General features: G+C 36.6%; 1 protein-coding gene across 3 annotated transcripts in view; it reads left to right on the forward strand.

Moving 5' to 3' along the window:
- LOC149565778 (uncharacterized) overlaps positions 1-17121 on the forward strand; it is a 28444-nt gene extending 11323 nt beyond the window's left edge. The window contains exons 2-10 of one of the 3 annotated variants that reach the window (XM_089819260.1): positions 5651-5839; positions 12339-12431; positions 12527-12709; positions 12847-12949; positions 13058-13243; positions 13622-13813; positions 13946-15729; positions 15815-16422; positions 16581-17121. In XM_089819260.1, coding sequence (XP_089675386.1) covers positions 5651-5839; positions 12339-12431; positions 12527-12709; positions 12847-12949; positions 13058-13243; positions 13622-13813; positions 13946-15729; positions 15815-16422; positions 16581-16731 — 3489 coding nt within the window. In that variant the 3' untranslated portion in view covers positions 16732-17121. Of the gene's footprint in view, positions 1-5650; positions 5840-12338; positions 12432-12526; positions 12710-12846; positions 12950-13057; positions 13244-13621; positions 15730-15814; positions 16423-16580 lie in introns of all 3 variants that reach the window. The other 2 variants (XM_089819259.1, XM_089819261.1) reach the window with 2 other exon arrangements.
- The last annotated feature ends 7762 nt before the right edge of the window (positions 17122-24883 follow it).

Raw genomic sequence — 24883 nt, forward strand, 5'->3', positions numbered from 1 at the left:
TTTCATTAACCTAGAGATGTCTTTCCCCATGAGTTCCTTGTGGGTAAGGGCATACCTTGGGCGCATTTGGGCAAATACCCCAAGCAAACCCATACTCGGGTGAACTTGATGGAGGTGTGCCGAGGCAAATGTGCAAGATTAGTATCTTAGTTGTAAGTTGAAAAATACATTTGATGATAGAAGCTTCATTTTGGAGACTGACTTTAAAATTTGAACACACCTTAGGTTGTCTTTTACTTTGGAGAGGCAAGTGGTTTTCCTCATGGTCAGCTTCTTCTAAAACACCGTTAAACAAATTTGTAGGACCTTTGTCACCCTTGCTCATTGGAAATTGAGTTGAAGGTAATATTTCCATCTGTTATAATGTTTGTTAGAGGAGCGCATTTCTTTTATCTGGCCCTATATATTTCTCAAATGGCTTCCATGTCTCAACCTGAGCTGCCATAAATATAATTGGTGATTGAAGTAAATTACTTTAAGGTGGGCCTTTGAGATTTTTGTCATCTATTGTGCTCTAAAAAGTATTCATCTAACACACATGCCACATCATAGATGTGATCTGTTTTTCTGCGTAGGTCTATTACAATTTCCATAGGATAGACATCCATCACAATTCTCTCTTTGATCACAAAGCTCTGGCTTTTAAGAAATAAGACTTTTTGGGAAGCAATAAGAAGAGGACAAATATTATTTCCCTGTGCACAATATCAGTTTTCCTGCAGATGTCTATTGCAATTTCCATCTGACAAAAAATAATTTGAAATTTTCCCTTTGATCTTAAGTCATCAGGGTGTATGGCCTCTCCAAGGCTTGGAGTCCCCAAGACATCACTTAGACTTGTTGGGAGCTGTCCCATAGAATGCCGAAAAATAGTGATGTAAAAGTCCTAAGTAGAAAAACATTTGAAGAATTATTTTAACTATCTATATAACGTTCAAAACCTTCATTCTTAAGTTGCTGGTACAGGTACAAGAACTGGGCATTTGTGGGCAACTTTGTTTGCCCTTGGGTATGTGTGTATATGTATGTCAAACGAAAAAGTAAAGAAATATTCAGAATTGTAAAACTAAATACATTTGTTAGTATGATTCTTGCATCTTCAATTAATGCCAAATGCCAAAATGGTAGTGATAAAGATAAATCAAATATTAGATGGCACAGGGCAATTGATAGTTAAAAATTTAATATTTACCTTTATTAATTGACATTTAACAGTGATAATTTTAGTTGTCTAAGTTCTTGGTTGTGACCCACGGATCTCCTTTTTAAAATCAAATTTGATCCCTTATTGTAATCAGAACCCTAATGGGTTTGAGGGGCAGCAATGATAAGCAGCACAAGGTGTTAGATGCGTGAAAATCCCAATGATAGAATTGTTTCCTCAAGGCCTGAAAGTGGGTGTTCGGGGGCTTCTGCCATATTTTATAGTGAAATGAGAGATTGAATAGATCAAAATGATATTTTTATTGGGTGAAATGATACTCAGGGGCATTTCAGGGTTTTTGGATGAAAAACAAGTCAATAAACCTCTTTTTTGTTAGCTTTTAGCACTTGAGTCTTTCGTTATGACGAGTGTGGGACACGTAAGTATGCACCCACTAACTTAGCTTCTTTCTTGATTGAATCATCTATAATAACATATCCCACGGCAATTAGATACCTCTATGTAATTTGAATCATTAGGCAATGATGAAATTGAGGAAACCTAACATTGTTTTATTTATATAACAAATTGCACATTATTCTTTGTGCTGCAAGCTCAAGTGTGCAAAACAGGCACACTGCATATTAACTAATTTGACATTTTAATAGCTTCATTCAATATGTCCACACTTGATCGGTGCTTTGAAATTCTGAATACAAATACTAAGGGTATCAATCATTAATTTCCAATACGGACAATGGAGGTCTTGGAATGCTGAGAACAAGTTTTACTAGTAACAAAAGCTTTCCTTGGCTTTATTTGTTAACTCATGTCGCGATCTTGCCCAACTAGTGTTTTGATGGAACTATTCAACTTCAAGAGTAGTACCCGAGTGATAAACTGATGAAGGTCTTGGCTAATACTATAGCCAGTAGTATAGAATGGGCAGGCGCCTATTTTGAGTGCATAATCGGGTTTGTACTTCTCATGGTTACCAGGAGACCCGTCTCCCCCCTAAAAGTGGCGTCTCGGAGACCGAGACGCGTCTCGGAGACTTTTCGCGTCTCCGGAGACCTCAAAAAAGGTTGGAGACTTCATGACGAAGTCTCCTGAAGTCTCCCCGTCTCCTAATCCAAAAAGTGAAGTCTCCCCGAAGTCTCCTGATAAAATATAAATGTAAAATATAATATTAAATAATTTTATATATTTTAGCCCTCATTTAAATGTTTTTAATGCAAAAATCTAAGGTACTATATGAATTCCGTAACAACTGCTTGGTGATGTACGTGACCTACAGGAACACGATACAAGTCTAAGACAACATATTGGAAGCTGTACAGGATTGCAGTAAAGATCCCAAATCACATAAATTTATGCGGCTGAGGAATTAGGGTGCAAAAACTGTTGTTAGTGCATTAGAAGATAGTATTACGTATGTTACAGAAATCTGATATGCAAAAGCTTGATAATAGTATTATTCCTCATGAAAACCAAGCATCTATTTGCTGATAAAGACTCAGCGATAACAGTGATAGACTAGAGGTTTTATGTATGTTAACATGAATGTATTTGGTCCCATATTTCTATTTTTTCAAGAGGATATCATGTTTCAGTTTGATGTATAAGTCGTATTTGTTATTCGTACCTGTTTATCTGCTGTTGGCAATATCCTAGTACCAATATAGGAATCTTTGTTAGTTGAATTTGTGTAACTGGAAAAAAAACACTATTACAAAATGATTTACTCCCTTTTAAACTAAGCAATCCTAACTCTTAGTTAGAAAATAGAAGTCCTAAGTGTGTCTCTATGCATGCATTGATGTTGAATAATTCAATAATTTTCACAATTTTTTTGTAGCAATGCCAATTTGTCAGGTTTTAAAATCTATTTCAGTAATGTACTTCTGTATCTGACCGCTTATTATTATTATAATCTTTGACAGTTTGACTCTATGAATCTATTTTAATTTTTAATGTGACAAGTTACAACACTAGTATTATTAATTTATTATTTACTTTAGTCTTTTAGTCTTACGGTATTACTATTTTGAAATTTTGAAATTTTGTATTTACTTTTAGTATTAGACTCTTTAAGTTTAAACTATTAAAAATTTATTTAAAAAAAAAAAAAAAAATTGCCGTCTCCAAGTACCCCCGTCTCCTATTTGAAAAATTGCCGTACCGGTACCAGTACCAGTACCGGAGACCTCAAAGTCTCCCCGTCTCCCGGTGACCTTGGTACTTCTTGGCCAACCGTGGGAACGGGCATTTGCATTGTTTTAGCTCAAAGCGTCAAGTTTCAACAATAGGGAAAAATGAAAATAAGAGCTTGATTTTTAAAAAAAAATGCAAGATAACATAAGACAAGCTAAGGCTTAGTCACTACAACCTATAAATGGAGTATGTCTTCTGATCTGTTTTCAGATATGGCAGCTAAATCGGCATCTGTTTGGTGGATGGCATCATGATTCCATTAAAATCTTATACTATTGAAAGGTGTAACTAGCATAATAATGAGACCACATAAATGATAGGTCATTCCTTTGACCCATTAATTATTACATTTTAAGTCGGGATCATTTCAATGATGTAATAATTCAGAGATATGCATTGAAATATTAAAAGATTCTTGTTTTAAGACTAATATGCAGTACCCATAGGGCTATAAAGCCACTACGAGCACCTTGACACTAAAGTATGCCTCACTAAAATTACATGGCACAAAGACACAAGACCTAAGATACTTTTTTGTTGTAGAACAATGGATTGCTAACTTCAACTGAAATTGCAACATGAGAATTCCAATACATAACATATTTGTGCCCATCTTAAAGACCATGACTTCAGGATTGGATCTGGATCATCATGTGCCTTTATGGGATCAAAGACTAGAGAAATTCTTGAAATATCAATGCAATCAATATGAATGAGATATTAGTATACCTTCAAATTTCTAATGCCATAGTATGCTCTTAGGTAAAACCTCTGGTATGCATATTGCCAATTGATGTGGGCAAGGTAGAACTCTTAGTTACCCAGTTCTCCCCCTAGCTCTTTGAACTAGGTGAATTTCGAATCAGTCCTTGGTTCTGGTCCCGGTTCCCTTTTGGGTTCTACTTGGGTTCAAAACTAGGCAGGCTGGTTCCTCCAGGCCGAACCTGAACTAGGGTAGAACCAAGCAAACCAAATGCGAACCAGGTACAGTTCCACTGAGAAACATTCTATAATTTAGTGCAGAAAATGATTATTACAGAATTTGGATAAAGATCTTCAGTATTACAAAACAAAATTTACTAAGTTCAGATACTTGTTACTTCAAATTACACTAGCACTCAAGATATCTTCCAGTGAAATTTTTATATCCAATTTCTGATAATGACCTCTGTCCGCTTAATTGGAAGCTCTGTATTGTGATAAATTATATTATTAACATTTAACAACATCTTCAATAGGTGAAGGGAGTTGCAAGCTACTTATATAACTTTTTCAAGTAGGGTGTTAATTACAAACTAACAAGCTCTTTGTACAATGAAAATTCAAAACGTAATAAGCATTTGACAACTTAGAAAGCAGGAATGTCATTATTGCAACTGATCTTGTTGACATTGGCACTGTTTGTGAATTGATTAATGCCTTTGATGATGAGAAGAAGATGAAGATTTAGACAGTACATTAGATGATTTAAACATAGTATAAAGTTCTAATTGTTGAAAGTCAAAATAATTATATTTTGTATTGCTAATAGATATGATGTTATGATTACAAGTTTATAGTGTTTTTGTTGTTTTTATAATACTATGTGGCATTCTAATCATTATTCATTCTTCTTGGCTGCATACATATGTATATCAATATGTATGTATATACATTGTTTTGTACTAATGAACCCCAACGAACCCAAACCCCATTTCAAAATTTTGCCGTACCAGCAAGCCGGTTTTTTGAACCCGAACTTGAACCCAAACTCGAACTGGTAACATAGGACTAGAACTTGGATATGACCCTGGTATTTTATTTGATGACATGTAAATTGAATTTCCGTAATAGAATAACTCCATATTACAAGTCAAATCACCATTCAGAAAATCTTATCGTTGAATAAGTAGCACCTTTATTTCGGCTGTGTTTCTTGTTGATATTTTCAGTAGAGGGGTGATTTTTCCCATAAAATGTATTCCTTGGAGCTTGACCATATTTTTTTTCAAAATGGAAATCCCAATCTAAATTTGTGGGTGAATATATTAAATATTTTGATTGTGCCACTCTTTTGGATTATAAATGGATAATCTGCTGATCATAAGAATGTGACTTGTACTTTTCCATGTTTCTGCTTAATCTTTGTTGCACTTTTACACTTGATCTTTAGCCAAAAGGCTAAGAAACATATTTTTCATTGTGCTATTGCATCAGGGGAAGTTTTAGATCAAGGATTTTCTATGTTTATAGAACTCTAGGTTATTCTAGATGTAGAGTTTTAAAGTCATATCGTTTTGGGAGCTACTGCAGGTCTTCCCATTTGGTTCGGTGCCACTGAAAACCTATCTTCCTGATGGAGATGTTGACTTAACCACTTTTAGCAGTTTTTTAAATTTTGAAGATAAATGGGCAAATGATGTGCGCACTGTCCTTGAGGGGGAAGAGTATAGCAAGACCGCTGAGTTCAGGGTGAGAGAAGTTCACTATATCAAGGCCGAGGTCAGTTTCTAAATCTTGCAAACTTAATGCTTTTCAATACATGTTGTGATAGTTGTTAATTCTCAATAAATTTACAAAGGATATATATATATATATATATATATATATATATATATATATATATATATATATATATATGTGGATATGCTTTGGCCTCTGTTAGGTCAAATATTCTTCCTCTAAGTGGGTCACGGTTACATCAACAGCCTGGCATAGTATATTGATCCCAAATTACGTAGTAATGCATGACAAAAAGATATTTCTTTTTACAGTTTTTTCAGAGTTGTTTGTTGCCCTTTTTCTGTTAGTTTCCGATAATCAATATGTTTAAACAATACTGTGAGAACAGAAATAGCAAGGTATTAATTGGCAAATTACTGGGTACATGCACCTTAATGCTTAAATCTGTGTATCAAGCTTCCTCCTAATATCCATTATCATTCAAGTCAATTCTTCCATATTGTTGTAATATTATAAAATTTGCTTGTAGTGATTTCAAAAGTTATTTACAATAAAATGTGCTAGGGCAGAAATTATAACAATCAACTGAAATTCATACCACTGAAATGTGCTAGGGCAGAAATTATAACAATAAACTGAAATTCACAAATCCGTCCCAGGAGAGACTATGCACCCTGAGTACTGTGGCTGAGCAGCTACGCTCCCAGACCTAACAGATCGTTTCCTCTAATCCCAAATATGATGTGTTCCAATATGGAAACACTAACAACCATAAATACCAACCAAATGCCTCCCAAAGTTGGCCACAAAACAAAATTCAAAAATCAATGAAGAGTTTGGCGCCAACCAAGTCGGCCACCCATTAAAAATAAAGCCAAAAAAAATAAACACTGGCTGGGTTGGCCCAGCTTAATTGGGGATATTACAGTCCCCTCCTTCAGATGGTTGCTTGTCCTCAAGCAACCTTATACTTGGATGTTCGAAAATTTCAACCCCTTCCCAGGTAGCGTCTTTAGTCGGAAGGTTCTTCCATTTCACCAAGTACTCTGGAATGATCTTGTTCCTCAGTTGCTTCTCCCTAACATCAAGCACCGTCTCGGGTTCAAGGATGAGTTTCCCTTCATCGTCAAGTGGTGCCAGCTCCTTGGATGGAATAATCTGCTGTCCAGTCGCTTTTTTCAGGCATGACACATGGAAAATGTTATGAATTCTGCTTCCTGGGGCTAACTCGAGTTCATAAGCGACCTCCCCAATTTTGCCAATGACTCGGAATGGCCCATAGAATTTAGGCTTTAATTTTTTTGCTCCATTCCCTTTAAGCGATCACTGAGGGTATGGCTGTAGCCTTACATAGACTATATCATCGAACTCAAAACTCCTTTCAGTCTTGCGCTGATCTGCATAAAGTTTTTGTTGATTCTGGGCATGCTGCAAGTTCTCTTTCAAGGAGTTCATGATATCCACATTTTCTTGGATCAAATCTTTAGCCCTTGGGACATGGCTGTTGGCAAGAATTAAGTTCATGAAGGAGATGGCTTCATAACCGTAGAGTGCTTTGAATGGACTCATTCCGATTGACATATGATGTGTGGTGTTGTAGCAAAATTCCCTCAAGTGTAACCATTTAACCCAAGCCATCTGTTGCCCTGTCACGTAGTTCCTCAAGTATCCCTCAAGCCATTTGTTTACGATCTCTGTTTGCTCATCTGTTTGGGGGTGGTAGCTGGTGCTAGGAGTTAGTTCTGTGTGGGCCAACCGGAAGAGTTCCTGCCAAAACATGCTGATGAACCGGCTATCCCTATCACTCACAATATTCTTTGGCAGCCCATGAAGACAAAAAACCTCTCTCATAAATAAGTCTGCAACCTGGTGAGCCTTGAAGTCTGATGGAATGGCATAAAAATGTGCATATTTGGTAAGTCGATCTACCACAACATAAATGCAGTCCTTACCTTGCACCTTCGGAAGACCTGTGATGAGGTCCATGGAAATACTTTCCCATTTCTGATTTGGAATGGGTAGGGGCTGCAATAACCCTGCTGGAAAGACGTGCTCAGTTTTATTTTGCTGACATTTTGCACATTCCCTCACATGCTGCAAAATATCTTTTTTGAGCCCCTTCCATGCAAAACGCTCTCTCACCTTCTTGTAAGTCTTGAAAAATCCAGGATGACCTGCAAGGGGAGTGTCATGACATGCTCTAATTATCCGGTTTTTAAATTTGGATTGTGGTACCAGGTAAATCCGCTCCTTGTAGAAGATGAGTTCACCAACTACCTTGTATCTGTCATCAACAATCTTACCTTCCCATACATCATTAGCAAATGAATCTTTAGCATAACAGCTGTAATTCCTATTCTCCAATCAGCGGATACATCAGTCATAGCACAGAGGTGAGGTTTTCTAGAAAGAGCGTCTGCCACAACATTATTTTTGCCTTTAACATATTCAATATCAAAATCGTAAGCTTGGAGTTTGCTCACCCATTTCTGCTGCCGATCGTTCAAATCTCGCTGATTTAGGAAATATTTCAGGCTGTTATGATCTGTCTTCACTACAAATTTCCCACATATGTCTTCACTACAAATTTCCCACATACCAAGTATTGTCTGAACTTTGCAAGGCGTGCATGATAGCCAACATCTCCTTATCATAAATAGAGAGTCCTTTCTGGATTGGTGAGCTTCCTACTTTCATAAGCAATGGGGTGCTTATTTTGCATCAACACCGCTCCAATGCCTTCCCCTGAAGCATCGCATTCTAACATGAAAGGAGATGAAAAGTCTGGAATAGCTAAAACGGGGCATGAACTCATTACCTTCTTGAGTTTGTCAAATGCTTGTTGAGCCACGTTACTCCAAGCAAATGCTCCTTTCTTCATTAGATGGGTTAATGGCGCTGCTAATTGAGAGAAACCCTTTACAAACCTTCTGTAGTAGCTGCATAGGCCCATGAATCCTCTCCACTGTGTTAGATTTTTGGGTGCAGCCCATTCTTGAATTGCTTTGATCTTTTCTTCATTTACGCTAACCCCTTATGCGCTAATCTTGTGGCCCAAGTGTAGGATTTCTGTCATCCCAAATGCCCATTTTCACATCTTGGCATAGAAAGAATTCTTCTCGAGAATATCCGATACTTCTTCTATGTGTCTCAAATGCTCCTCTCAAGTCTTGCTATAGATTAGAATATCATCAAAGAAAACCAACACAAACTTCCTTAGTTGTAGATTGAATACTTGATTCATGCAAGACTGAAATGTGGCGGGAGCGTTGGTCAACCCAAATGGCATTACTAAGAATTCGTAATGCCCATAGTGACATCGAAATCCAGTCTTCTGCACATCTTCATTTCTAACTCTAATTTGATGATACCTAGAACGTAGATCAATCTTGGAGAAATAGACCGCCCCATGCAATTCGTCTATCAACTCATCGATCCTGGGAATTGGGTAACGGTTTTTTATCGTCTTTTTGTTGAGGGCTCTATAATCAAATGCACATCCGGAACGTCCCATCCTTCTTTTTGACCAATACAACTGATGATGCAAAGGGGCTTGAACTTGGCCTTATGAGCCCCATTTCCAACAGCTCCCTGATGGGAAACCAGCTGCAGCAACAATTCCACTACTCACAATTCTTGTAGCTAGGTGCGTTGGATGATGGTCATTGTATCCAAACGTTCTCTGATTGAATTCTTTCAAATCAAGGCCGCTGAGGCTTGTATCTCTGATTTCCGCCCACTTCGACATGATTTTGGAGTCAAGATAAAATCCTCTCCTTTCATTCTTTATCAATTGTCTACGTGTTTCTCCTATTCCCCTGGGTTCTGCCATTCTTCCTTCCTGCAAAATAGAAAATGTCCATACGTAAGAATATGTAGAAAGCATAAAATGTAGATACAATTTGTCCAAAAGACAAAGATTTTGGATCTTTAGAAGATCTCCATATTCCTCTCGGGATTCACTTTTCAAGATTTTCTCAAGAAACATGCACTTTTCCACAACTTGCTGAAAAGGTTCCTTTTAGATAAAACTCGAGATCCTCTATTGCGAATTCCTAGAAAATTCCTCAATGATTTCAGAAATTTCTCCAAAAATCTTCCTTCCAAACTCTCAAGATTTCGCTCCTTTTCTCAATTCACTCTTCAAATTTGTAGGTGAGAAGGAATGAATGAATGGGTTGATTATATATGTCGTCCCCCTTTAAAACTGCCATTAAAGCTGTAGGTTAAAATTAGGCAGCTGCTTTACTTGGCCACCAAGATTCCCCAATTTTTTGTGCCACTTGTTGCTTTTTTTTGTGTTTTTCCAAAAGTTGCCATTTTCATGCTTTTAACTTCAGGATGAAGCTAAGTCCTTATTTATCCATTTTTTTTGATTTTTTGAGAATTAATTAATTAAATATTAATTAAAATCAATATTTAATTAACTTTCGCTATTTAATGCAAAAAAAAATTAAATTGCTTTCCAATTTCTTCCAAAACTTTATTTTTTGGATTATTTTTAAAAAATAATTAAATTAAATATCAATAAAATTAATAATATTTATTTTATCTTATGTAAATCCAAAAATATTTGCACAAAAATTCCTTTTGAAAAAAAATGCTTTTAAGTTCCAATTTTTTCATCCTTGAGGAATTTTCCAATTTTTTGCTTTTTCGATTTTGAATTGATTTCCACTATTGTGCCATTTTTCCAAAAAATTTGGACTTAAATTTTTCGCAAGATTTTATTTGTTCCAAATTTCAAAATTTTTGATCTCCAAAATTCCAAATTTTCTGAGTTTTCAACTTTTCCAAAAATTTCTCATTTGGATTCTTTGTAATTTTTCAAGTTTTCCAAATTGTTCAATTTTTATTTCTCATCTTGGATTTCAACATTTTGGATTTTTTCATTGCCACTCAACTAGTTGGAAGTAGTGGGATATTTCATGTCAATGATTTTATTATCATGGAAAATCCATGAGGATGTATTGGAATGTGTGTAGGGCAAAATAGGGAGGTATTTCATAAGGTGTCCCAAATTCTTTTCCTTTGGACACTTTCTTCAACGCACACAAAATGCACTCCAAAAAAGAAATACATGGTTCAGAGGACAGCATGGATTTTTGTGTTTGACCATTCCTTGGCATTAGTTGACTTGCGCCCCATGAAGTGTGGAGAACATAGTTTTAGCGAAATCACGAATCATGTCCACGGTAGACTCGATCTCTATCAAGGTTGAAAACGTGCAACACCATTGGAGGAGGGCGCAGTTTCGGCGAGGTTAGGGAATTGTTTCTGCGAAGGACAAAATCCACGATGTGTTGGGAATCCCATCCCCAAGAAATGTGGAAAGCGCATATTTTAGGCGGCAAAGGATTAATTCATTTGGATGAAATCCTTGATCAAGTTGAAATTGAGCTTCAACTTCCTCGGAGAGCACAACATCGGAGGTGTTGCGGAATTTCATTGTTTTAACTTTTTACCGCTTTCCTTGGCATATATAAAATTGCACTCCAGTCTTTGCGGTAAGCCTGGTTTGGAGGGGGTTAAGGAGTGCATTTGGTTTGGATGAAATCCTTGGTGCATGTGAAAGTGCACCCTGAAATTAGCAGAGAGCGCAGTTTTGAGAACATTGCGAATTTCCTTAGGTTTGACCTTCCTCCATGGTCATTGACTTGCATTCTGGGGATGAAGGGAATCCATCATGAATTGCTAAGTTTGGCATTTTGCCGTCAGCTGTGCATAAACACGAAGGGGTCATAGAAATGGGTGACGGTGACAGGAAGTCACTACAACCATCTTTCTGATTCTGTCACTAATGCTTGTTAACATATATCTCTTATAAAAACCTTTCGCTCTGTTCATTATTTCTATATGTAATTTGTAAATATAAAAGGCCAAGTAAATAGCGACAGGCTGACGATCATAGGTGAGAAAATAAAATGGAGATTGTAGTTGCCATCTAATGTTGTGCTGCTAGGCAAGATCATAATGCTTTTTTAAAAAGAAAATTCCTGATAATTATGAAAGTAAACAGTAAAATATTCAAATGTACAAATATCTGAGAGGAGGACAGATGCCCATAGGACTTGAGTTCATTCTATGTTTATAGAAAGGCATATTTAACTCTTGATTGCAGGATTTTCATTGTCCTTTGCAAGCATCTTGTCTTTCTCCTCCAAAGTTCCAGTCTGCACCTTATGTTGTTGGCTTACCCAACACATTGATATTGATGGCACTTGAGGAAGTGCCAGAAGTGGTACTGAACTAGCAAGAATGCTTGCATTTGTGCGTTGAGACTAAAGGCTCTGTGAGGACCATTACCGGTTGCCTGCTTAAGGGAGTCAATGCTTTTGCTTAGTTTTGTTCTTCCATTAGGAGCTTCAGACATTGATTCTCCACCGAAATTTTTAGCTGGAAATTGCAATTGCAATTGCAGCTCTCCTCTGTATTTTGTTTAATCAAGCGATAGCCATATGACTATTTTCATTTTTTTTACTGCTACCATCATAATGCAAGCAATGGGAATGATCTATGGAATACTTTATGGTAACAGGTTAAACTTGTCAAGTGCCTTGTTGAGAATATTGTTGTAGATATATCCTTCAATCAGCTTGGTGGGTTGTCTACTCTTTGCTTCCTTGAGAAGGTAAACGTTACATTACATCATTTTTATGCATCTTGCTATCTCTTCAAATTATATGCATTGTTGTAGAAGTTGACAGAACTGAGCTGCTTTTGTAGGTTGATCGGCTTATTGGAAAAGACCATTTATTCAAGCGCAGTATCATACTAGTGAAAGCATGGTGTTATTACGAAAGCCGGCTCTTAGGGGCACACCATGCTCTTATATCTACATATGCTTTGGAGACATTGGTCTTGTATATTTTCAATCATTTCCATGCATCACTACATGGTCCATTGGAGGTTGGTGCATGCTTAATTGACATATATATGTAATCCAAGGAACAGAAACATAAAGTGCAGATAATTGACAAACATGCTAAAATACACTAGTGTAAAGGACTACTACTTTATGTACTGAATTAGCAATCAGTATGCAGGTTTTGTACAGGTTCTTGGATTATTTTAGCAAGTTCGATTGGGAAAATTATTGTGTCAGCTTACAGGGGCCTGTTTCCATCTCAGCTCTTCCTGTTATTGTTGGTAGGTCATTTCTTAAATAATATTTTTGTTAGAGACTCATTTTCTTGTGTTTTGTTTTATGTGTTTTAGCATCCAGCTTAATGTTAATTCTGTTTCTCATTTTTGTAGCTGAGCCACTGGAAACAGACGGAGCTGAGGTGTTGCTCAATGAGGAATTTCTTAAGTCATGCAGTGATTTGTGCTCTGCTCCTCCCAAGAGCCATTATAATCAAAATAGAACATTGACACCAAAGTCCCTTAATATTATTGATCCACTGCGGGAAAGTAACAATCTAGGCCGAAGTGTGAGCAAAGGTATACAGTAAATTTTTTGGGAGCTTTACAGTGTAATTCTCATGATCTTTCACATTTTAGCTGGGAAACAGTTGTTTTTAACAAAATAGAGTAAGGTCACACAGCATGAATTTGCTGTGCCCTTGATAACAATTACTTTGCCTATATGCAAACAAGCCATGCTGTGAGCTGGCTTGTTTTCAGAAACGTTGTTATCTTTGCAAAGACTTTGTTGACAAGAAAAATGGTGTACCTTGAACTGGTTTGTTTGTATATGCTTTCTTCATTTTAACTGTTTTGTGTAACTGTTATTTATATAGATCATTTCTTGCAATTGTTTACTTTTTTTCATGGATATAGTTTGAGTTAGTATTTGATGTATAAGCTTATGTAAAATAGGGAATTTCTTCCGTATCCGTAGTGCATTTGGATATGGTGCTCGGATGCTGGGTAAAGTTCTTCTTGCTTCCGAGGAAAAAATTGCTGAAGAGCTGGACAAGTTTTTCCAGAATACTTTGAAGAGGCATGGCAAGGGACAGCGTCCAGATGTCCCAGATTCAACCGAAAATGTTGCACAAAGCAGACTGGTTGGTGAGAACCCAAGTTTTCTGCAATCCTTGAAGCCAGATGTTGAACTCAGGAAACATGATAATAATGTGTATACTCAGCAAATAAAGACTTTCGAAAGAGATGGGCATTCTACTGAATTATCTGAAATTACAGGTTTTGTTCCTGATGTAGTCTATGGTTCAAGACAATATGTGGGAAATAAAACAGGACAAAGCATGCAATCCTCTTGTGAGTGTAATTATTTGCCTAGGATTAATAATGAATTGGTTAGTAGAGAAAATCCGGTCAGTGGAAGTTGCATGTCAGGGGACGTGAAAGATCCTGTCCATAACCACTTAGATTATGGTTGTTTTAAAAGAAAATCACCGTGCATTTGTTCAGAGGATGGAATTTCAAGACATTGCTGTTGTTGTGAGTCTTCAGAGAATGGGAAAAACAAAGCTGTAACAGTTTCTTTCTCAAAAGACTCAAAATCATTTGCATCTCATTGTCAAGGACATTTGATCTGCAAAGATGCAAGGAACAGGGCAAACCATGAAGGCACTTTAAACTCTTGCATGGACTGCCCTTGTGAGCATTACGATTGCCAATCAGCTAGTTGCATAGAAAGACTATCAATTAACTCTGCTTCTATACAAGGATGCACGGCTACAAGCCCCAGAAACATGATGCCAAGTACTTCACAAAGAGACTTTTTGTCATCACACGTACAAAATCCAAAATCTCTTGTTCATTCCTCCCAGTCAGAATTAGTTCTTCCTGCTCCTGTTGCTTCAATATCTGTTTCTTATCCATCCATGACTGTAGGTCATCCAGAACCTACGAAGGTTCCCTTGCAGAATCTCAATACTCTTTTGCTGGAATCTTCATTGCATTTGGACGAGGTTGTTCATGACTCTACAGTTTTTGAACCTAGGATTGGTGGCATTTGTGTTGACAATGGGCCTTTGGAAAATGGTAATATACAAGAGGGAGAATTCCCCTTTCTTAGTGCAACAGTTCCTGAGAGTTCCAAACAAGCCAAGGGTAGTGAAGAGTGTTTGATTGGTAACAGCAAGTTTGGACAAGATAACCTTGATTACGTTGATGTTGGCAATCCTCTTACTATGATTAATAGAGACAGTCTTACCAGTTGTCCTTTCTTATACCCAGAGCAGAAAGATGAAGTATGTCAATGCCCAGAGTATTTACCTCTATGTTCAATGGACGGTGACAGTTGTAATAGCAACATTAATGCACAAGGTTGTGCCTCATCTTTACATTCTTTTGGATGCAGTGGGCCCGCTTGCAATGCTTACAGTCATCCCAAGCAAGCAAATTACCAAAAGATTGGTTCAGAGGAGTCTCCATCCACATCAGGAAGGCTTGCACCATATTCTCTCAGCCCAGACATCTCTGACATATCCAGATTATCCAATAGTACTGCCTCTCAATCTGCCAGTGTTTCATTTAGTGCTGAGAAGTCATTGAATGGAACTCAGCCTAGTTCGGAGTCAGGATATTTGTTTGAGAAACCTCCCGAAAGCTTGAAGGATTGGCAGAAAGGTCATTTTTCTGGTTCACATATGCAAAGGGTGGAAGTTGACACTCTAAGGTGTCTAAAGCCTGACCTCACAGCTGATTTTGATAGTCACTTAAATAACTTAAATTTTGGCAAGCAGTGTCTGGAGTCAGGAATGCAAAATGCTGTCGCACAACAACCTATGATGTCTCCATATATGAAAGAGCAATATGTATCAGATGGTTTTGTGAGACCGTTCCATGCAAAGGCAAATATTTATCCCTATATTCATGGTGGCTACAGAGTTAGCCCTGTTTCTCCATTTTTGCATGCTTCTGGTTATAGAGGGCCAAATGGGGTAATTTTGCCAGGAAATTTCCCCATGGAGGATTTGCAAAAGCCAAGAAGTGGGACAGGAACATACTTTCCCAACACGGTATACTTCAGTTTCTTTTCATGTTCTGTATAATTTGTTTTTAGTTTGGGTGATGCAAGCTAACTTTGATGCTTTATATTCACAGAGTATTAGTCCTTACAAAGAGAGGCCTTCAAACAGAGGAAGGTATCAGGGACCACCTTCTCAGGATTTCCATCCTCGTGCAAGTAGTCAAATGAACAGATTCCGTGGTAATGGACGAAACAAAACAACCTTTGACCAACCTTTCAACAGGCAGATTGGAAACAAGAGCTCTGATGTCAATTCGGTAGGTGTGAGATATGGAGATAGGGAGGGTGATGTATCCAACTTATTGAAGAGTTCATCCTATGCAACAAGTAACTCTAATTTGAATCCAATGTCAGAATCAGTTTCTCATGATCTATATTCATCATCAACAATGATAGGCCATGGGAAGATTTCCATCTCCCCAAAAGCCAAACATTCCAATTCCTCAGTTTCCCTAATGCAGTCTCATTGTAATGGTTCAGCTTTTTCTTCAGAACAACTAGAGTTTGGTTCATTAGGACCTGTACAGTTGGGTTTGATTTCTCCTGCAGTAAAATCAGACGAGAGTAGGGATATGGATTCAGACCAGCTGAATGGGCAGTTGCTTAGTTCAGGTTCAGAAGTTACCAACACATCAAATGACAGAATAACACAGAAACCAGGTGCACTTTCAAACCATGGAAGGTATGATTCCTTAAATAATGCTTGATTTTATCATACTATTTTTAAGGAGATTTGAAAATTGCATGTCGTCTTTGGTAGTCATTTGGGTTTTATTCCTGGTTGCTATTATTTATGATTACATTTTCTTTACCAAAGAAAATATTATTTTGAACTCTCAGGGAAGCATCATCAAGTTCTCTTTTGACAGAAGATGATTTCCCCCCTCTACCTTTTCAGAGGCAACATGGGACAAGTTCTGGCAATGCCGGAAGTAATGGTAATTCAAACAGTAGAAGTTCACAGTGGCAAACATTTGTGACAACTTCCTGATTTATCATGTGACACTGTTGCAAGTGACAGGCCTTTTGTCTTGTAAATTAGGCAGGTGCAGTGAAAGTGTCTGTATATTGCATTGATATTTTTCTAATGAGATTTTCATTTGCAGCCAAGATGTTGCAAATTGTAACATTGCAAGCCTGTTTTAATGGCCATTAGGGAGGATATAGCCAGATCCGTTTTTTGATGTTTTCTTGGTAAAGGTAGAGAAGTTTTACCACAATTTATGGGCAAAGTTGCAGCCCCACCTTTTTGCTCAATTTTTTGTGCCATCAATCATCATTGATGGAATTGCCCTGATAGATAAGATGCCATCTTGATTTTTCCTGGTTGATGAGATATATTCTTTGCTTAATTAGCATTAATGTTTTTTTGTTTTTGTCACCTCAAGTCTTAGTCCAAGCTTATGATTCAATCTCTGGGATGATTAAATCACACTCTTTTTATAATACTTCTAGGAGTTTCAGTATTATTTGCTTGAAGCTATGTAAGCTGAACTAGTCTGACTGGTCTTTTTCTTCCTACCATTTTCTAGCAGGGGACAGCTTCATTGATACATCTTGCAAACTGTATTTTCGTTCTTCCACTTAATTTTCCCCTCCCTTAGGATTGAATTTACTTGTTCGCTGACTGATTAGTCCATTTTAGTGAGAGCTGCTTTGTGATGTGAATATCAAGATTTAACTGTGTGATTTTGAGTCAAACTCGATGACTCATGTTTCATGAGTAGTGATTCAACATGAATCCATCTCTCATGAGAATAAATGGAACACTTAGCACTCATTGGATCTAGGTGATGCTCACAGGGGTGAAGCACCGGGACTTCCCGGGAGGTCACCCATCCCAGTACTACTCCAGCCTGAGCGCGCTTAACTACGGAGTTTCCTCCAAAGTTAAACCCAAAGCTTGCAACCCCATTTGCAAAACCTTCACCAAGTGTTGTGCCTTATGAACCATTCATTAGAAAGCCCCTTAAGCTCATCAATTGATAAGTAGGAGATGATTTCCACAGCTAGTCAAATTGTGATGTGAATATCAAGATTTAACTGTGTGATTTTTAGTCAAACTCGATGACTCATGTTTCATGAGTAGTGATTCAACATGAATCCATCTCTCATGAGAATAAATGGAACACTTAGCACTCATTGGATCTAGGTGATGCTCACAGGGGTGAAGCACCGGGACTTCCCGAGAGGTCACCCATCCCAGTACTACTCCAGCCTGAGCGCGCTTAACTACGGAGTTTCCTCCAAAGTTAAACCCAAAGCTTGCAACCCCATTTGCAAAACCTTCACCAAGTGTTGTGCCTTATGAACCATTCATTAGAAAGCCCCTTAAGCTGCTTTTCCAAATGTCTTGGGGTCATATGTCCAAAAAAAATATTTTTCTCAGTTTTGATTTTTTATTATTGCTCTAATTTTCTCTTTTAAATGGCATTAGAGTCTTTAACCATAATGATCTTCCCTATATCATAAGTAAACAGTGCACTTGCCCAATCAAATACAAGATTAACAGAACCTGTATGTAAAGTCTGGCATTCTATAATGGCCGCAAGGGGTGGAGTGTAATGGCATGAGTGTGTAAACCAAAAAACTTGTATCATTTTCCTTAAATATTTCACTCGTTTGCACTTGAAAATAATAATATATAATAATAAATATTAAAATTTCAAAATGTTTGGAATTGTTATCTGTTAGCATTACTTGGATATTTTCAAAACGAATCCAAGATATCTATATTAGTTGCATGTTTAAGACAAAAATCCAGTGATTCTGTAAAAATAGCAAAAAATTTTTACTTCGAGAAAGACATAATTTCATCTGCTTTTAGCATGTGATTTTCTATTGATTGAAGATGAAGGATAAGCACAAAGCATTTTTAAGGTGCTAGTATCTTGGAGTATACTTCCGAGCACAACAGAGGGTGCATTGTCATTTGTCATCATGCTTGCATCTGTTTTGTAATAGCATGCTTGAAAAAATAAGATACCTTCTAATAGTCCTTATGCATGAACTCCAGCAACCTGATGGTTGTGGTGCAGAATATCCGATATGACTTAACAGACAATATTCTGCATAAATATGGTTTGAGGAGGATGAATGTTCTAATTCATTGTGGAAACTGTTCTAAAACCCTGATTATTTCCTGTTATTTTTGTCACTAAAGTTGGCAGTGCCTCAACTTAATCTTTCCCTGTTTATTCTTGGACATGTGAGGACATATTTTTGAAAGTACTTATTGGGCTTCAAAAATCGTTATATCTATTCTAGAGACATTGGAAAATAAAGAACCAAAAAAGATGGAACTGACTTAATTTATGTAACTTATTGAATAATTGGAGTAACACCAGCATTATTGGCTATGGAAACCAGTGTTTTGGGCCTTATGGGAAGGCTTACATTGAGATACCCACAAGTAGCTCAATTTTGCTTGGTCTATGCCAATCATGAAGAGAGCATGTTCTTCAAGTAATTATGATTGACAATTACAGATTTGAATATAATGTAGAGGTATTCTACTATTGATAGTTTCTAGGGCGGTGTTATTCCTGTTGCAATGCTTTCGTGTCTAATTACCTATCAGGGTTTTGTATAATTTCTACATAGTTTGGACAACGATTAATATCCTAAAATATTTGACCAATTTATTGCATAAAAGAATCAAGATCTCAATATCATTTACCAAGTTAGTTTGTAGTGGAAATTGAGATATGAGAAGTAACCTATAGACAACATTATGAAAATGTTGTCCGAAGCAAATCGTTTTTTAAGGACTGGTTATGGCTGTCTGCAAATCTATTTTATTTGTTAATAGTGAAAAAACAGAATAAGCAATAAGTGTCTCCACCTATAAGACTTTGTTAAGGTATATGTTGTGTGTATGCTAAATGCTCATGTATAATATCATCAGTATCCTTAGAGACACTATGTTCGTGTCTGGAGGACTATACAGTTAGCCAATAGGCTTGCCCCAAAGAGTCAATAGTCGAGGAATGTTCTCGCATGCTGAAGAAAACAACCTTTTCGGTGTTTTAAAAAAAACACTTTGGTATTGATTGATAAACAAAATTTTGAATCTTTAGAAAGAAAAAGAATTGAAGTTAAATCGAGCTAAATGGATTTTTAAATGAAATAATATTTAATAAGTATAAATTATATTTAATAAGTATGGCCATTAATTGTTCAAACCTTGAGTTGTGACAAGTATAGGAGTCAAGTAAGATATAAACATGAGATCATGTACTAGCCATCATAATAAGCATCGCATGATAATAGGAATTGAAAAATGAGCTTTTAAGTACATACATATAATAATTGTCATAAATAACATATTGTAAGATGTGATAATGAATGAATGAATGATTTTAATGACGTCCAGGAGACCAAAGTAGTCTAAGGGACCAGAGGACATTCACACTTGGTAATTTTCAAATTCTTTTCCATTTGTAATCTTCTGATATTGATCTTAACAAAAAATTTAACAATCTGCTTTATCTTGTCTATTTCAAATACGCTATGCATGTTGTTTGCCTTCAAGATGACATCATAGTGAGTTTGGAGGTTGTCATATTTGTGCACTCGGAGAAAAAATGCTATTCCATTTCAATTGCCCCTGACCTACAAAATATGTAAGCTCTCTCCTCCCAAGCCTCTTTGGGCCTCTTCCATCTTCATGTCTCGCACTTGAGGTGATGAGACCCCATCCTCAGTTGTGCCACTAATAACCTTGCTTTTCCTTTAATGATAACTCCAAGATATGCCTTTTTGCCAAGTTCCCCAATTGGGTTGAATTCTTTAATATAATAAACCTTTTTTCTACCAATGTTATTATTCCACAGGACACTGTGAAACTTCTCTTTGACAAACATTCTGATGTTTGCATTTGTGTTCGGGCACTCTTGTAACTTGATGTTCCATTTAGCCATCCATTTAGTGTTTTTCTTCATCCAGGTTTTCTTCCTTTGATTAAGAGCTAATCCTTTCGCAGTTTTTGGTCAGTGATAATCCTGCATGTTTTCAATCTTCTTTAGGTAACTAAATAACTAAATTATTGTTGGAGCCTCTAATGAATAATCCTTTACCCCAACCAAAATAATTTCATAAGTCACAAACATTTTGACTTTGAGATTACTTGTGATTAATTGTTTTTGAATTCTCTCTATTTGTCTCCATCCACATTTTGACATGGTGCCCCCCACCTGCGTGACAAACAAACCAAAAAGTCTTTTTGGTTTTCCAATCCCATAGTTTTGGTGCCCTACAGCTATTTTTTTTAGCCCCCTTGAATCCTTTTCACTCGACAAGTCTCCCAACTGAGTTTATAATGGAAGTCAATCCCAAGGTACTTGTATTCTTTAACAATTTCTAGTGGGCCACCTTCAAACAAGAGAGTAATATGCTTTTCTTTTCTCCTTAAAGAAAAAATCATGACTTTGGTTTTAGTAATATTGACCTGCATCCCAACTTCTTGGCAAAATTGCTCCAAGGCCCCTAAATGATCTCTTAGCCCTTGAGCCATTTTTGATATCAAAATAGGATGATATCAAAATAAGATAATTGACGTACAAAAGAAGTTCACCACATACTTTGCCAAATGAACAACCCCACCTTCAGTTTTATGTAACCAAGCTTCTAGTTTATCAATGTACAACTCAAACAGGGTAGGAGATAAAGGGTATCCTTGTTTAGTGCCAATGTCACTCCCAAAACATATGGACATTCCATCACTAGTTCTAATTTTGGCTCTATCTTTGTCATATAATCTATCCACTGTTGCTCTATACTCATCTTGTAACGCCCCGTCGAGGGATCCAAAGAATTAACCTAATGTTTCACTAAGTTTGGTAGCATTTTTTTTATTTTAAATAGACATAGAAGTAAAACCATTTACAACTTATGCATAGTAACGGAAGCAATAACTAAAGTACAAGTGAAAGTAAACATAGCATACATAACTGGTTACATTCTTCATGGATCCCTTAACGTTGAATCACATTTAATTTATCTATTCATCTAACATCACATCCTTATGAAATAATAATGAAAAGTCCAATGTTCATAAATTACATTTCCGAATGCTCAATCATCCACTGTACATGTCACAGGGTATGATAGGCTTAAAAGAATATACATTCGTGTAAATAAAGAGCACCATCATCCTAATTCTAATCAATGACGCAATAACATAAATGAAATCATACATCATACATGATACATCATCATAAGAGATAACCATAAATCATCAAACATAATAAATTAAGTGCATGGTTCCTCCAAACCGTTAATAGCATCATTAGACCATCGTGGGTCCTAGCCATTCTTCCGTGCGTAACATTCCAAATCATTGAAGGGATCATCGGTATAATCATAGCAAAAATGTCACACCTATACATATTGCATCATATACAGAAAGTAATTTGACATGCAAATATAAGCATAAGATAACACCATCTAACATATGCTAAACATCAATGAAAGAATACATATCCACCATCATAGTCCAAGAATGCATCAGCTACAGTGTCCCAAACAGATCTCAAATGATAAGAGTGGAAAAACACTACCACCCGACCGCGTGGAACCTAAGTGGTCCACTCCCACCGTGTTGAGGAGACAATCTCAAGTCGCAAACAGGTTAACAAACCACAAAGTAAAAATACTCTCTAAGTCCAGGAAACCTAAAAATATACTAACTCAAAGGTTCCAATCACAAATCCAACATCTAATACCAGAGGCACACAATGACAAGTAGGAAACCTACTATGCAAGCAGAAAAGTGTCATCGCACAAATCATGTAGAAGTTACCATGGCAGTTAGCTTAGGACTCCAGGGTCCCTACTGATCCTTATGCGGCCACTAGTATCCTCTCATATTGACAAGACATACTATGGAATGCAAGGTCGCAACTAAGCGTTCTCTCTACTCCCATCCTAGTCTGTACTAGCACTCGAGGCATGGGCGAGAACAAAACAATTATCTTATTAGGTTCATTAAGTCAGTATTAGGTGAGAATGTTTTCACTTATTAACACAACTTACAATGAGTTACCTTGGTAGCCTCTTAGGGTCCCGGCCCCCATTGCAAGCCACTTCTTGACACTACAAGTAGATAACCTACCCTAAGCTCATGGAATCATAAATCTCATAATCACCTCAGTCCTATACAAGCAACTGGAAATAAATACCAAAAGATAATCCACAATAAGAACATCAATTATCCATAATAAAAGCATCAAATCTCCATGAGCAACTGAAAAGCATCCATAGATAATCATGACCATAACAGTTCTCTATTGGCAACTGAAGGTATCACTGATAATCAAAAGTATCCATTGGTTCTCAAAAACCAAAATATATTTCAAAATCATACTGATCGAAGACTCCAAAATGGTCGAGTCAAAACATGCCACAACGTGACATCATAAATCAACATTTCAGTCCCATCATGGTGACTGGAAAGTAATCCAAGGATGATTGATCGATGACTCAAAAATGATTAGGTCAAGTGTCTCATACATAAGAATCTCAGCTTCACACAAGAAGACTGGAACACAATAACAAACAGTAAATACAAACATTTTGTAGAGCGTTCCATCACATAACCATGGTTGGGTTTATAAAGATCGGAAATAAGACATCATCATGACATCACAATCATAACCCCCGAGCCTATGGTAGACATCCTATACTGGTCAACACTAGTCAACCCAAAACCCAAAACAAATAGCATAGAGAATACACAATGCAAGCACATGTTTTGGTTTTGCTAAAATTACATAATTGAATTGAGTATGGAGGTTTTAGTTTTCATTTCCAATTTTTAAATATTGAATGGAGGAATGTTTTGTAGGTTTTCCTAACCCATGTATATGTTTGGTAAATAAAGGTTTCCCTTTATAACTCTAAAAATCGATCTTCCAATTATTAAAATGATATTTTGTTTATATAATTGTTATTTGAAAACGTCCCCCATCCATTTTAAATAGTAAATTTTGACATGAGAATTACCAATAAATTTCATAAACATCTTTTCTTCATAATCCAAATCAATTAATTAAATCAATATATAGTGAGACTATAATATTACAAAATAATTCATTATTATAAAGGATGATCATTTAATTCAAATCATTTATCAATTATGATAATTACCAATTACTAATGACTGATATATATATATATATATATATATATATATAAAATTATTAATATTCAATGATAAATAATTTAAAATGTGTTTAAGAAATTCGAAATGGAGAAATCCGATTTCATCCCTGTCAAATCGCATATCACATAACCCATATATATTTAAAACACCGCCGTCGGCACGCGGTACCTTGCGGTCGCAGGGCCTACGGTGGCAGCGGGTACTTCGTACCCTCTATCTCCATGGTGCCTACGACGACAGCGAGTACGGGGTGCGGGTTCCGTTCCCCCCATCACTATGCAATATGATATATATATATATTTTGATAACGTTTTACAAAAAATGTTTGTTATCACTACGATTTCGAATTTTCAAATGTATACTTTTCGTACCGACTTTAGCATGCAACTTATTATGCACACACACACACACACACACACACACACACACACACACACACACACACACACACACACACATATATATATATATATATATGCAGATCTGAATAAACATGTCTATACAATTTTAAAATAAAGGCTCTCAATTTAAAAAAATTTCATAAAATATTTATTCTCCAAATTTACCCAATAATTCTTCTAATGGATTTGAATATAAATCTTAACCTAGCCCCATAATTTCATCGGATCTATGCATATGAAAGTTTCTCATATAAAATGACCAACATATGAAAATCCTCAGAAAACACTCAGAAGACACAAAGAAGACAGGAAGTGCAAGAAGCGGAAATAACATGGGCAAAATCACAAGAGTCTACCCAGATTCTGATGCTAATTCACTTCTCCTAAGAAACTACAGAGCAAGCTCCTTCCTTCTCCCACGTTCCCGAGTTCTTCCAAAAACGCTCTTCAAACGCTCTCCCTAAGCCTCTAGGAGTAACTTAATATAAAGGACTCTCAGGAAGCCCCTAGAATGTCTCTAGAAACAATTAGAAGGTGTTGACAACTAAGCATGAGCTATTTCCAACCTTCTAGATGAG

Source organism: Cupressus sempervirens, chromosome 3, assembly GCF_028749045.1.
Source record: "Cupressus sempervirens isolate cs-2001-9-10 chromosome 3, ASM2874904v1, whole genome shotgun sequence".
In the NCBI taxonomy this organism is placed as follows: Eukaryota; Viridiplantae; Streptophyta; class Pinopsida; order Cupressales; family Cupressaceae; genus Cupressus; species Cupressus sempervirens.